The sequence below is a fragment of the Jatropha curcas genome, chromosome 8, assembly GCF_041381405.1.
Source record: "Jatropha curcas cultivar XTBG-Jc1 chromosome 8, XTBG_Jcur_1.0, whole genome shotgun sequence".
In the NCBI taxonomy this organism is placed as follows: domain Eukaryota; kingdom Viridiplantae; phylum Streptophyta; class Magnoliopsida; order Malpighiales; family Euphorbiaceae; genus Jatropha; species Jatropha curcas.
The window spans coordinates 24,377,334-24,390,866 of NC_143158.1; the positions used below are offsets into that span (position 1 = coordinate 24,377,334).

Genomic DNA, 13,533 nt, shown 5'->3' on the forward strand with positions numbered 1-13,533 from the left:
AAATACTGAAAAAAAAAAAAAGAAATACTGAAATATTTTGTTTTGTAGCTCCCTAAAATAAAAAAAAAAAAAGAAAAGGGCAAAATAGTAATTGAATAACGCAAATAATATTAATTTAAATTTCAAATTCAAACTGAATGACATTCACTACAAGATCTCTTTTCATTTTAAAGTTGGGCCCTTTGAGCGGACAAAAACTTGGAACTCAAAATCAGGGCAGCCCACGTAAACAAAGAAACATATAAAAGAAATGAAACTAACCAACGTGGCTTCATTCCTTTCCCAGGTTAATAGGTGAGGGATTCTGTCCACACAGCACAATCTCTTGACGTTTTTTTTTCTTTTTCCATAGCCATTCACCACCATTGTTAACTGATCAAGCTTCTCTATCAAACATCCCCAACTCCTTCCTTCCATTTTCACTGCTACATTAACTAGAAAACAAATTCATCAAACAAACAACAATTCGTTGTAAAGAAATACTAAAAGAACTAACAAATCCATTGCAATTTGGCATTGTTGCCGTTTCTGTATTAGAGAGAACACACAAATGGGAAGGGCTTATTACCGTTAGTTATAATAAGTAAATAGAGTATAATAAAACTTTCTGCTTTGCAAGCAATTCTCAATGTTGAATCCTTCTTTTTGCTTATCTAAGAAAACTCGGTATTACTTGCCACTCTTCAAGGTATACCTCTTTTCTAATTGGTTTTCCATTAGTAAATGTGGAGAAAGATCTTTTAACTGGTAATTTTGAATTGTTGTTTATATTCTCATGTGGGTTTTTCTTCAAGGCAGAGTGATTTCCTTAGAGGACAATTTCATAGCAGACATTTTTTATCCTTCAAGCTGACTCCTAACAGAAGGAAATTTTCAGGTATTTGTTATGTAATTGCTTTTCTTGGTCTATTTTTTGTAACCCCAGATGATTAAATTGTATTTTAGTCTAGATAGAGACTTGTTCATTCCTTATTCTCTATTGGGTAGCTAATAATCTGATAGGAATTGTTGTTTCGTTGGAAATAAGGAAACTCTGCTCCAACTTCTGTTGGAACATTTTTGGTATTAACAAAAAATATGAACTACATGATTTTTGGAATGGTGACTGTCACTCCAGGTGGAATTCTACAGCTGTGCTTTTTGCTTTATTTGTTGCCTCATTTCATCTTCTAGGCTTGGTTTCGTTAGCTTGCATTTTGTGGTGTTTGCTAATTTCCAAGCAGAAAACAAAAGCCAATATTTGGTTAAATCACAAAATGGATGTATCTGAAAAGAAAAAACCTTACATTTTTGGAAATCATAATGAATTTCTTGTTTTAATTGCTCCTGCCCCCTCATGTGAAACCGAATTTATATATTGATAGAGTATATTATAATTACAATTTTTCCCTAGAGAATAAAAATTTTGGGAAATTACTTCTCAGGAATAAAACATCGAAAGCAAGTAGGTGAACCAAATAGAGTCTAAGCTGAGACCATTTGCATGTTTTACTGAACATTTGTTTAATTTCAAGAATGTTTGAAATGAAAACCTGAATTAGAAGATTTGATAAGCAATTGGAAGGTTTCAAACAAAAGATTTATTGCTGACACATTGTTAAGCACACAGAGTACTCCACAGAATTTAAGCTGTTGTAGGATTCTTTAACAATATTACTGGACCGAAAAAAAAAAAAAGAAAAATGAAAGCACAAGGCATAAAACATACTGTTTTTATTTCCTTATTTTTCCTATGAGCCAAATAGCGAAACTGTAATACTAACAATATTATTTATTGAAATTGGAATGTGAAAATTTGATTGAGTTTGCAATTTTTGTGTGCTTTATAATTTAATATGAAGGGCTTGTGGTTTCACCAAGTTGCGTCCTTCCATTAACTGAAGAGAATGTGGAGAAGGTTTTAGATGAGGTGCGGCCTGGTTTGATGGCTGATGGTGGCAATGTGGTTTTACATGAGATAGATGGCCTTGTTGTAGTATTAAAGCTGGAAGGAGCTTGTGGATCATGTCCAAGTTCTACAATGACACTAAAAATGGGTATTGAAACTCGCTTGCGGGATAAAATACCAGAAATCATGGCTGTTGAGCAGATAATGGACACTGAAACAGGACTGGAGCTAAATGAGGAAAATGTCGAAAAGGTTGGAGCAGTTTTGCTTTTCTTTAGTCATTTGGCATTGCATATATTTAAATTTCTTCTGCTTCATGTTTATAGTTATCTTGTTACTAAATGCAATTGGAGTTTTAGAATGATTAAGGTCTTGCATTCTGAGTTATGATGTAGAGATTAGAGAAAACATTCAACAAGAATAATCACAGAATCATTTGTTTTGAGGTGTTTTAGCAAACTAATGCATCTGAAGTTTTGATATTTTCTCCAGAGTATGTGCTAAATTTCAAATGTCCACTTCACTCACTGATGTTGCCAGTGGCTGAACCAGGAATTCAGCTTATGAATACTAAATTCATAATAGGCTATGCATAAATAGAGAAAATTTTATTGGTCATAAAACTAATAAAAAAAAAAATTAAAATTCAACTAGGAGGAGAAGAAATAGAAAAATTATTATTTCAAATGATTGGGTACTTGAATTTGACATTATGTGTATTTTTTTATGAATCTACACTTGAAACTTGAATCAAAATATGTTTTCATTTCAAATGACCATTTATCTAAATGGATCCTAATACATTTTGGTTTCAGAACTTTAACATCTCATAGCTCTGCTATCTTTGAAACATTTAATAGAATAGCAGACTGCAAAAAGCAAGCATTTTTATAGGAAGTTTAACAAGTAGAATGAAATTGTCAATTGCGTCTTTGTTTTTCAACATCACTGTCGCCATTTTCTTCATTTCTTATGAGTTATTAGAAACTCTGACAGTGAAACTAATTTTGGTGTTGATTCCGAATTGATTGTGAACTATTTATGTGTATGTGCTGGAAGATATATGGAACTCCAACTGAAGAGCTCAAATTGGTTACTTTCAGGTTCTTTCTGAGATTAGACCATACCTCTCTGGGACAGGAGGTGGAGTACTTGAACTTGTTCAAATTGATGATTATGTTGTCAAGGTTCGGCTTAGTGGTCCTGCGGCCGGGGTAATGACAGTCCGTGTCGCTTTGACGCAAAAATTGAGAGATAAGATACCTGTCATTGCAGCTGTACAGCTGATTGACTGATGAAGGAATGGTTAGAGCCATAATTTTATTGTAAAGAGAAAATAGAATGTTAGCATGTTATGTTAAGAGTATCCATATGTAGTTTCTGTTAAAATTTTGATCATGTAATCAATATGAACCTGGGAAATACTTAATTTCTTGAAAGGATCTAGTTGTGGCAAGGGAAGGCTGCCTCTGGAAAATTGATGAAATTTTGATCATAGACTCTATGCCTATTAATGATGGAGAATAAGACTCAACTCAAAAAGTTATTAGAAGATAACTTTTTTGGTACATAAGAAGATGAAGATAAGCTAAGAACTACACCATCTAGAACGGCAATGTCTGCAACATCATGTGTTAACCAAGGAAGGACACCAGTACCGATTGAGAATATGAATACCTAAACCAGTAATAGAAGCAAAACTTACAAGCCAATCTGTACTAAAATCAGCTTCTCTAAATATCTCTTCAAAGAGGGGAATGTCAGATTGGATAAAATGCACAAGCGAGCCAGAGAGAGGGAAGACGATAAAACACCATTAATCATTTTAACCGCAATCATACTCTTAAAAAAAAAAAAAAAAAAAAAAAAGAAAAAGAAAAAAAAGAAAAGAAAAACTCCAATTTTCTGATGAGAAATTCTCGATCTGGGTTCAAATATAAACCACTCTTTCTTGCATTCTAATTCTTAAAAAAATTATCATATCAATTTCATAACTTCATTTAGGGGCTCAAAAATTTTGCCCCAGAAGTTAGGATGCAGGAGGCTCAGACAATTGGATTCACTAATTTATTTCTTTTCCTTTCCATTTTTCATTTTCTTACGAGTCTCTATGGCTCTTAGTTCTAAAACATCACCGGTTCAGGATTGCAATGGGATCTAGTGGAATGGTGGTAATCCCATCAAGAAATCACTGTAGTTTTATTATAATTTCCATCCCTAAGAAATCCTGTATCAACCTACCATTCCCAGAGCAAGGATTCTCCATTGGATTTGGAGGGAGGCTTAGATTTCTCGTCAGGGAGATCAAAATCGCAACCGTGGATAAACATTAATTGGTTATGACAATAGTCCTTTCTGGTTCCTACTGCTATCACAATCTCTCTGTTCAAGTTTATCTGCAACAAATTTCACTTCTCATAAACACAAGTTTGACTGATATGACTAGCAGAACTGTTCAAAGTTTTTTTCTATATTATCATACTTACATTACATGGTACATGTTACAATAATATTCTGAATTACAACAATGACCAGCTTAGAACGTGTTATGGTCACTTAAAAAACATTTTACACCTACTGTTTGATAATATAAAGAAAACTTAGTTTTTTCCCATTACTGGTACTCATCTTCATCTCTTGATCCAATGAATTTCCTGATCACTGCGGCAATAGCACCAATAACCACGAAGAGCACCAAAGTATCAAAGCCGCCTCCGATGCCAATAGCAACACTAGGACCTGGTGCAAAGAACGAAAATGGCGACCAGCCCCAACCACCATAGAATGGCACACCATAACCATACCCATAACCACCCACTAAAGGTGGAGCTATTGGTGGATTGACGTAAATGTTGGTCCTACCAAGAGAAAATGACCAAATTACATCATTAATGAGCAACGCAAATACATGGTAAGTTCACTCAAAAAGAAAAAACATGGTAAACTGCTTAACAGAAAGTTATAATCCAAAAAGGAATAATTTGAAGAGCAAAGGAAAGGGGAATTTTTCCTCATGATAGTGATCCAAACAAAAGTAAAACAAAGTATTGGCTGAACCTTCTAAATACTTGTCACAGTAAACAGATAATACCAAATCCATGAAGCATAGTTTTGCAGGACACCTAGTTTATGCCTCATGTCAAGTAGAAACAATATTTGTTCTCTAAAGGTTTTCTTTGGTTAATAGTCTTACAGAGGCAAGTGTATAGATATCTAATACAAACCACTATAGAATACTGGTTAAACAGTAACCCAACTCCACGTTCATCTGTTGTCATTTCATTTCCTGCTGGAAAGCAAAGTAGAATATCCTAAACTAGGAACTTTGCCTTTCTTTTAAAGTCAGAACATAATCTCATCTCAAATTGCCAAGTTTATCTTGTAAATCTTTCATTAAGCAAAACCTTTTCTTTTCTTACGCTGCATTTAGATTCATGGATTTGGATATGAGCAAAATTAATTTCTCGAATAAAATCGCCAAAAAGTTTTAGGTTTAAAAGTGATGTGTTTCAAATAAGTTTTAGCCCCTGCTATCTCAATCTAATCACCAATTTCTACTTTAAATTGATAAACAAATTCATAAATCCAAATGCAATTGGCAACAAGGTACAGTCCTCCATTCAATTTGAGATATAACAACTATTAAGTAACTCAAACCTAACAATTTGAGATAAAAGCAATCAAGACTTCGAAATGCATGCAATCACACTGATGATTATCTAGGTACAAATGAAGTCTATAAAATTTCATGGAATTCATTAGTTGGTAAGAGTGTAGTTCATTAGTTCATTTCACTTTATTCTACCAAAGAAACTAAGAAAAGAAGTTCATTTCACTATTATGAAACTTAACATACATAATGAATTAACATAAGTAAGCAGAATCTATTATGAATAAATGTTATCTTCCAAGTTCATTTGTACCAGACAAGTAACAATAGATAAAAGAACATCAATGCAATAATACTTTGCACCTATAAAGAGTTCCAAAAATGGGTCACCAAAAATAGTGCAGTTAAAAATATTTTCTCTGTATACCTCGAGCTATTATTAATTCTAGGGGATGACCTAGGAGTTGATGACCTGAAAGCTTGACCACCAACTCTACCACCAGATTTGGCAGCTGATGCATCACCAACAGAACCAAGTGTAAGCACACCAGCAGCCAATGTCACTATTGCTAACTTTGCCAGTTGATTCTCATTTCCTCCCCTGCAATTCAGTCAGTGCCCAAAAACACAATCTTTAGTAATAAATAAACAATCCCTGAATCCCAAGAAAGATAAGAAAAAAACAGAGCAATCCCATTAAAGAATTCAAAGAATTACGTTAATTAACAACAAAATTACCTGCGAGAATCATTATGGTCATCTTGTAATTGCCTACATGAGACGGTGGAGATACTATTAATAATTGGTAGCTTTGTTTTGGGCTTTTGAATTAGTGAGGTAAGGGCGTTGGTAAGGAAGCTTTGTTGGGATGAAGCTATAGACATATTCTAACTGATACCTTTTGTTGAATTATTATGGTTGAGTTTTCCTATTACGTTTCTTCTTTGAAATGCAGAAGCCTCTCTGGTTACTGAGATTTTCTGAGGAATAAAGAAGGAACTAATTGGTTTTATCCTTTCATGATTAGGATTTGGCCACGTGGTTCAACCATAATGGCTGGACCGAAGTTTCAAGAATTGCAACACATCTTTTTTTTCTTCTTCGCAAAAATATCTAGTCTAATTTTTCATTTTCACAAAATACGATAGCGTAGTGATAGATGCTGTAATGGAGTTAGAAAATATTTTCAGTGGTATTTAATTTTATTTTTAGTAGGATCACTTAAAAAATTTAAAATTTTTCATTTAATATATATATTTTTTAATTTTTTATCAATTTAACCTTATTTTACAAAATATTTTTTAAAATTTGAGTGGAGTCAATTGACCCACTTTATATAACCTGATGCCACCCCTGGATAGATGCATTTATCCAGATTTGAATCATCTCCCCTGATATTAAAAAAAAAAGAAAAGAAAATAGAGTCTCTCAGCGTTGAAATTAATAGAGCTCATAGTGATGGAATAAGTGGAAGAAGCTCCATAAGACAAAAGTGCAAACACGAAGATTAACCTTGACAACCTTAAAAACATGGACAACTCTATAATTTCTTTACATTTTCCAAGTAATGAAATTTGAATTTACAAGCGTTCCTATTTACCCACGTAACTCTACACAATTTCAATTATCAATTGTCATTTCATTTTTCTAAATAATGTAGTTAGAGATAGACAAAGCATATTTATATCTTGCTCGCTTGGAAAGGATAGTCTTACATTTATTTTCCTATGAGTGAGTTAAATGAGAAGAAGAAAATTTTTATGGTAAAAATTATATATATTACATGTATTTTCCAATGATTTTAAAAAGTGAAAATTTTGAGAAATTGTTTGAGTTATTGTATGTTTGGAGTTTAGCTATGCTCCTAGGTATATAATTAAGGCTTGTGTTGATTTAAATGTAAAAGACAAATTGATCTTGTGAAAAATCACATTTTTTGTCACATAAATTATATAACTTTTTTATGAGTTTATTTGAAGTACTTGGGGACAAGTATTATGGTTTTTTCCATTTGAAAAATAGCGAATTTGATCTTTAACATGATTTATAAACTACCTTGATTTTGATAAAAGAAAAGTTCCCCTTCCCATCTCCCTTTTTTGGTCGAACCTAGGGTGACTATACCCTTAGGCTCATTTTGTTTTAATTAATGTGTTTCTCTTAAATAAATGATTTTAAGCATGTAATTAGAGTTTGATGAATTTATCTTTTCTAAATCCTAAATTATAAGCATTTTTCTATTACTTTGAAGTTGAGATTTTGCCATGTCGAGTGAGTTTATGTGAAGTAATTGCATAGATACTATAATAGAATCTTGAAAATGATTATAGTATAATTAATTGGGAGAAAGATCCATGCTTGTTAAGGACATATGATGACCATACCTTATGACTTAGTTACATCATACTTCTTTTACTCTTAAATTGCTATGTGATGTTTATCAAGTAATTGGAATGCATGGTAGAAGTTGAGAGGATGTTATATTGCCTAAATGTATGCAAATGATGAATTTTACTATGACCTAAGTCATAGAGATTTTTGGAAAAACAAATAAGTACAAGTAAGCCTTGAGTATGGTGATGTTTATCTATGCTTATGAGGTGTTTTGAATGAGTTGAATGTGAAATATAAAGCTTTTATGGCTAAAATTACTTTTATGACGTAATTTTTTCTATGACATGAAAACTTGGAAAAATTGTGTGTATGGTTGAGTATATGCATACTTAGTATATATTTATACTTCTAAGCATTTTAAATGACATTTTGGTTGAATAATATGAGAAATATGTGATTTGTACGAGGATAGTTGCATATATGTCAAAACATTTTCTTACGACAAGCTTTCATGAAAAAACATAACTTCTACTGCCATTATGAGTTTTAAGTTAAGAACCTCTTATGATAATGTATAAGTAAATGAAGGAAATGATGTATGAGACATTATATGGTTTTAAGAAAAGAAAACAAGTTTTGGGCTCTTAGTATACTTGGTGTGAATTTTTTGCATGATTGAGATTTATTCTATTATGAACATGCTCAACATAATGGTCTTACTTTGATTATCTAGATATAACTATGATCATATGCTTGACACGTGAGTGCCCTCTGTATGAGCGAGCGGACGTGCTCTATTTATTCTGATTGGCTTTTAAGCCCTCTATTCTGTTTGGATGTTTTATAGTCCTCTGCCTCTAAAATCTAATTTGTTTTATTTTTCTGCAAAGTGTATATGAACCCCATAAGTTTAAAAAGAAAAGAGATTGATTACTAAGCTAAGCTAATAATGTATGACATATGCTTTAATAAGTTTATACTCATACACTTGGGCTTACGCTATTCATGTGCCATATGCCTTATTGATTTATACGTTATGCTTTTAGTCTATAATTATAAATTCACATGCTAAATGATGATCTTTGATTTGATTTTGAAAATTTATAATTTAATATGTTTGATATGACTATATGTGAAATAATAATTTTATGCTAAATGAATTTATGATTATGAGCATGAATGGATGGTTATATATATGAATGTTGCCATCCCAACATTGGATGTTTCAGATTTTTTAGCACCACTGAATTTTATACTCAACGCGTCGATATTTATCACAAATAAGTTGTAGACTTGGAAGTGCTATTTGGAGTTCAGATCCAGCTCTAGAACCACATACTTTATGTTGGTGGATATAGCTTATTCTGTTTTAGTTTATTTATTAGATATGACATATTTGAAATATTGGAAATTACATCTAATTTGAGATTTATGTATTAACTTGCATCTTAAGAAGATTATGTATTATGACTTAGAATCTTGTATGATGAATGAATATTATATTATAGATTTCAGTTAAAAATGTTATATGGAATCATGTGTGGATATCATATAAAATTTAATGTTAATGATCAATTGATATTGAAGTATCTTGATCTAGATTTGATTATTAGAGTTGATGAATTGTTAAGATTGGATTGAGAAGTGTTTTCTTGTAATATAGGTTGTTAGTTAAGTCGAATTTTTAGGGGAGACCCTTGTAATTTTTCTGATGAATTTTTCCAATTTATTTTCTAAGTAAAACAATGGACTTGGTAGACTTGTTAGACTCCAAACACAAAGGAAAAACATAAAAAATTATTCATATCTTCAGCATATAAGATTTGAATATGTAGCTTAGAATGGTGCCTCCAGCACTAAATGTGACATCCATTTTTCATCGTTCGAGACCCGCAATGGGTGCTACAGATCCTGGATTTACGAGTTGAGCTTTAGGTGCAACTGCAGCAAATTACACAGCTTATGTTGCAACAGCTAATGGATATGTATGCTCGAGACCGACCTAGTGCACCGCCAACTCTTCCTACCCCAATAGCTCACTCTGATCCGCTAGCTTCTTCCACTCCGCCTGACTTATCTGTTTCTCAGACTCCTACAGATCTTTATGGTTCGCCATATTATACTTCTTTTTTCTTATGCTTTATGTTTATTTTGTACATACTATATTATAACTAAAATTTTATGCACATTAGTATTCTATATATTTTAATGGTATTTTAGTATTTTGCTCATTGGTGACATGAATTTATATGAATGATTTCAATTAATATTATATATTGCTTTTTTTAACGAGTGAAAAGTTTTTATTTTTCAAATTTTTAATTTTTATTATTTTTATTATAAGTTTTAGTGATAGATTAGCAATGGATTGGCAACTGACCAAAATAATTGAAAAAAGATATCAGATATCGATTTAGCGACAGTTTAGTGACAAAATTAGCTATAGATTAGTGACCATTTGACGATAGCCTAATCAGCAACCACATAGTGACTAATTTTTAGGTGATTTATAAAACATGTTTAGCGACGATTTATAAAATACAGTGACGAAAATATTAGTCACTAATTATCGATGGAATTGTTAATCAGTCGCTGAATTTTTAGCGACAAGGCTTTGTGCAACAGTTTGTAGTTATCACTAGTTGGTTGCTATTTTATATTTAGCGATAGAATTATTAACCGTCGGTCACTGAAAGGCGTTTTTTCTATTTAATCATGATTTCCAGTTATGATAGTATTATTCCTCTGGTAACAAGTCTTTTTTTTCCACTTAATCATGTCGTCTAAGGATATTGAGTATGGATTGATTCAGTTAAAAATTCATGACGATGAAGAGATTGACAGGTTGATATCGTGGGAAGGAGATATATTAGATATATCGTAGCCTGTTAAACTTATTTTGGTTGTCAGTTTTCTTATAAATAGGAGCATTAATTTTAAGGTTTAATTATAAATTTGAGGTTCAATTTTTTAAATTTTCTATTTTGATATTTGAACGAAAACATTTGAAATCAAGTGATTAAATTTAAAAAATATTTTAAATGAGGTGTCTACACCTTACATAGAAAATCAAAAATATAAATAACACGAAAGGTGTTATACCAAGATGGATATTTTCTTGATGTGGAAAAGCATACAATAAAGTAAAATTCAAGTCTCCTAATTTGTGCTTTAATCAAAGCTCCTCAGATACACTATCCCTCAAATCCACAATTTAGTGACAAATAAAAAGAAGAAAAAAGAGAAAGGTGTAAAAGAATATGAATGAATTAAATAAATTCAGCCACAATAGACATAAAACAATCTCCAATTGAGAGTCAAATTTACTTTTTGCTAAGCAAATCACTCTTCAACACTAAGAAACCAGATTATTATACTAAAAACGCAAAATTAAATAACAAAAAAAAAACAAAAAAAATAAAAACAAAACCATAGACCATAAACAACCAAGTAGTAGCTGAAATCAGAGATTACATGGGAAATTAAGAGTTGAAGAATCTGCAGTTACATAAAAACTAACAGAATAGCAGCATAATTCTATCTGAAATAGAGTTTTTCCCGTTTGCACCTCTTATAAGAATTTTTCCTAGAAACAAATGAAAAAGAATGTCAAAGAAAAGTGATTAGACGAAGAAAATAAGGAGGTGTAAGAGAAAAGAGAAGGGATTTATAGTTCTAATAAAAGAATTGCAAAAGGAATGCTAAATGTAAAAGGAAATGAACGAAAACAAGTGAAAAGGACTCGCAACCCGCACTCTGCCTCGCCTATGCTCAATTGAATCGCCATAAACCCAAACGCAACACTCATGTTATATTTATACAAAGTGGAAAACTTACAGCTCTTGAAGCACAACATATAATCTTCTTCCTAGGTTTCAGTCCGTCCAAAAAGTTCGAATGATACAAGGTTTCCTACATTTGCACACCTATTTTCCATCTTCAACGAAGAACAAGTTGGCCTCTCTATTCCCCTCTTTCAATTTTTATTATTTGTAACCCTAATCTCTCATCGTTAATTGAAGCCCTCAATCTATGACACAAGGACATCGATTGCAAGGCTATTATAGTAATTTTAATTTTTCTGTCCACTAGAAATAAATAATCATTGGTTGACAAATCATAATTCTTTTTTATGTCAGTAAAATATCCATCTTGGCACAACACCTCCTATCTAATTTTTATTTTCACCCTGTCATGTAAGCTAGGGTTATTCAAATCCGGTTCCAATACGGTTCTTAAGAGAAATTGGAACTAAACAAAAGATTTGCTTCTTTCAATTTTAGAAACCAAAACCAAAGGAATGAAGAATTAGGATTTTGATCCGATTCTTTGGTTTTTTTGTTCTAGTTCTGATTCCTGTTTCGTTTTCCCTCTTAGAAATTTTTATATTTTTAAAACACATCACAATATTCCTTTATATAAAAATATATTCTAATATCAAAATAAAATTACAAGATATGCTAATTAAAAGAAAAGGAATCAAACCATAATAGGATAGAAATTAAAAAATAATGGTCAAAACTATATAAACATTTATGAAAATTAACAATGTGCCACTTATAATTAGAATATTTTTTGGGTAAATTATAGATATAGTAAAAACTAAATAAACATATATGAATTATCATATTGTTAAAATATTATATGTAATAACAGATGATGAGAATCATTAGATATTAATTTTTTATTTGGACTAAATAGTTTTAATTTATACTTCATAATTAGTAATAATAATAAATAGTACAAACTAATGAAGATTTTGTTTTCAAATAATAAAATTTGATGCCTGCTACAAATAACATAATATACTATAATATTAAAGAAAAGATTTATGTATAAATCTGTTTTTCAAATTCAATTTGATTCTAGTGCGATTCTAGTATGGTTCTTTATAAGAACCAAAATAATAAATTGCATTCAGTTTGGTACGACTCAGCTATTCTTATCTCAGTTTTTTTTCAATTTCAATTTGATTCAGTACGGCTTTTTTGGTTGGGTTTGGATCCTCCAAGAACTATGCACATCCCTAATGTAGGTTGGAGGAACAATTTTTATTATTACATTTGTTTAATTTATGTTGTTTGATTTATTATAATATGTATGTTGGATAAATAAGTTTTAAATGTTACATAATTAATAAAAATTGACCTAATTAAAATTTTTTAAAAGTTCCAATTAAAATAGTGGAAGCCAGCCTCACATTTAAACAGGTTAATTCCAGTGCCCAACAACTTTCAAGCCTAAGGGTATGCAAACGGTTGATTTGGTTAACTGATCCAAACCGAGCAAACTAAAATTTTGAAATGAATTTCAAATTGGACGATATAGTATAAATAGACCAAATCGAACACGAGCAGTTTTTAGCTTTTTTTCATGATTTAAACTTATTTTTTGAATTTCATGAAAATCGAATCAAATTTAAAAAATTTCGGTTTTGACATAATAAAATTAAATATGTGTTAAAATATGAAACCGAACTAGTTGACTCAATAGGTTTAACCGAAGTATGCTTAGTCCTATCTAGGCTTGTATCTAATTTCTTTACCAGATTTTAATCGAGTGGCAACTCCATTCTCTTGGCAGGTCTATAAAGTCTTTTCTCAGACTTATTGTTTATAGATAACATAGGATTGTACAACTAAATGACAATTACAATCATATCCCTAATTGTGCCTCTACATATAAAAAAAAAAAGACCACA

At 31.1% G+C, this 13,533-nt stretch overlaps 2 protein-coding genes and 1 long non-coding RNA gene across 4 annotated transcripts; 1 reads left to right on the plus strand and 2 right to left on the minus strand.

Annotated features, from left to right (window-relative positions):
- The first annotated feature begins 263 nt into the window (after positions 1 to 263).
- Positions 264 to 3,344, plus strand: LOC105636464 (nifU-like protein 3, chloroplastic). Of its 2 annotated transcripts, none has more exons than XM_037637768.2 (4): positions 264 to 688; positions 799 to 877; positions 1,842 to 2,140; positions 2,948 to 3,344. In XM_037637768.2, the coding sequence occupies exons 1-4, from the start codon at positions 629 to 631 to the stop codon at positions 3,104 to 3,106; spliced, it is 597 nt and encodes a 198-aa protein (XP_037493696.1). In that variant the 5' UTR covers positions 264 to 628; the 3' UTR covers positions 3,107 to 3,344. The 2 variants fall into 2 exon arrangements, with proteins under 2 accessions (XP_037493696.1, XP_012075132.1); XM_012219742.4 differs by having other exon boundaries at positions 267 to 688; positions 2,992 to 3,344.
- A 996-nt stretch (positions 3,345 to 4,340) lies between these two features.
- Positions 4,341 to 6,491, minus strand: LOC105636463 (uncharacterized). The gene is made up of 3 exons (XM_012219740.4): positions 6,237 to 6,491; positions 5,926 to 6,099; positions 4,341 to 4,746 (listed from the first exon to the last, which is right to left on the minus strand). The coding sequence occupies exons 1-3, from the start codon at positions 6,380 to 6,382 to the stop codon at positions 4,503 to 4,505; spliced, it is 564 nt and encodes a 187-aa protein (XP_012075130.1). The 5' UTR covers positions 6,383 to 6,491; the 3' UTR covers positions 4,341 to 4,502.
- A 4,584-nt stretch (positions 6,492 to 11,075) lies between these two features.
- LOC110009773 (uncharacterized) lies at positions 11,076 to 11,882 on the minus strand. The gene is made up of 2 exons (XR_002284652.3): positions 11,670 to 11,882; positions 11,076 to 11,418 (listed from the first exon to the last, which is right to left on the minus strand). It is a non-coding gene; the product is annotated as an uncharacterized LOC110009773 (long non-coding RNA).
- Between the last annotated feature and the right edge of the window lie 1,651 nt (positions 11,883 to 13,533).

Excerpts from the sequence above, each read along its gene's own strand:
- LOC105636464 (XM_012219742.4), top strand. The coding sequence starts at position 629 with ATGTTGAATCCTTCTTTTTGCTTATCTAAGAAAACTCGGTATTACTTG. Across the intron at positions 689-798 it reads ATTACTTGCCACTCTTCAAG|AGTGATTTCCTTAGAGGACA; the intron begins GTATACCTCTTT and ends TCTTCAAGGCAG. Across the intron at positions 2,141-2,991 it reads ATGAGGAAAATGTCGAAAAG|GTTCTTTCTGAGATTAGACC; the intron begins GTTGGAGCAGTT and ends GGTTACTTTCAG.
- LOC105636463 (XM_012219740.4), bottom strand. The coding sequence starts at position 6,382 with ATGTCTATAGCTTCATCCCAACAAAGCTTCCTTACCAACGCCCTTACC. Across the intron at positions 6,100-6,236 it reads GACCATAATGATTCTCGCAG|GGGAGGAAATGAGAATCAAC; the intron begins GTAATTTTGTTG and ends ACTGAATTGCAG. Across the intron at positions 4,747-5,925 it reads AGAATTAATAATAGCTCGAG|GACCAACATTTACGTCAATC; the intron begins GTATACAGAGAA and ends TTCTCTTGGTAG.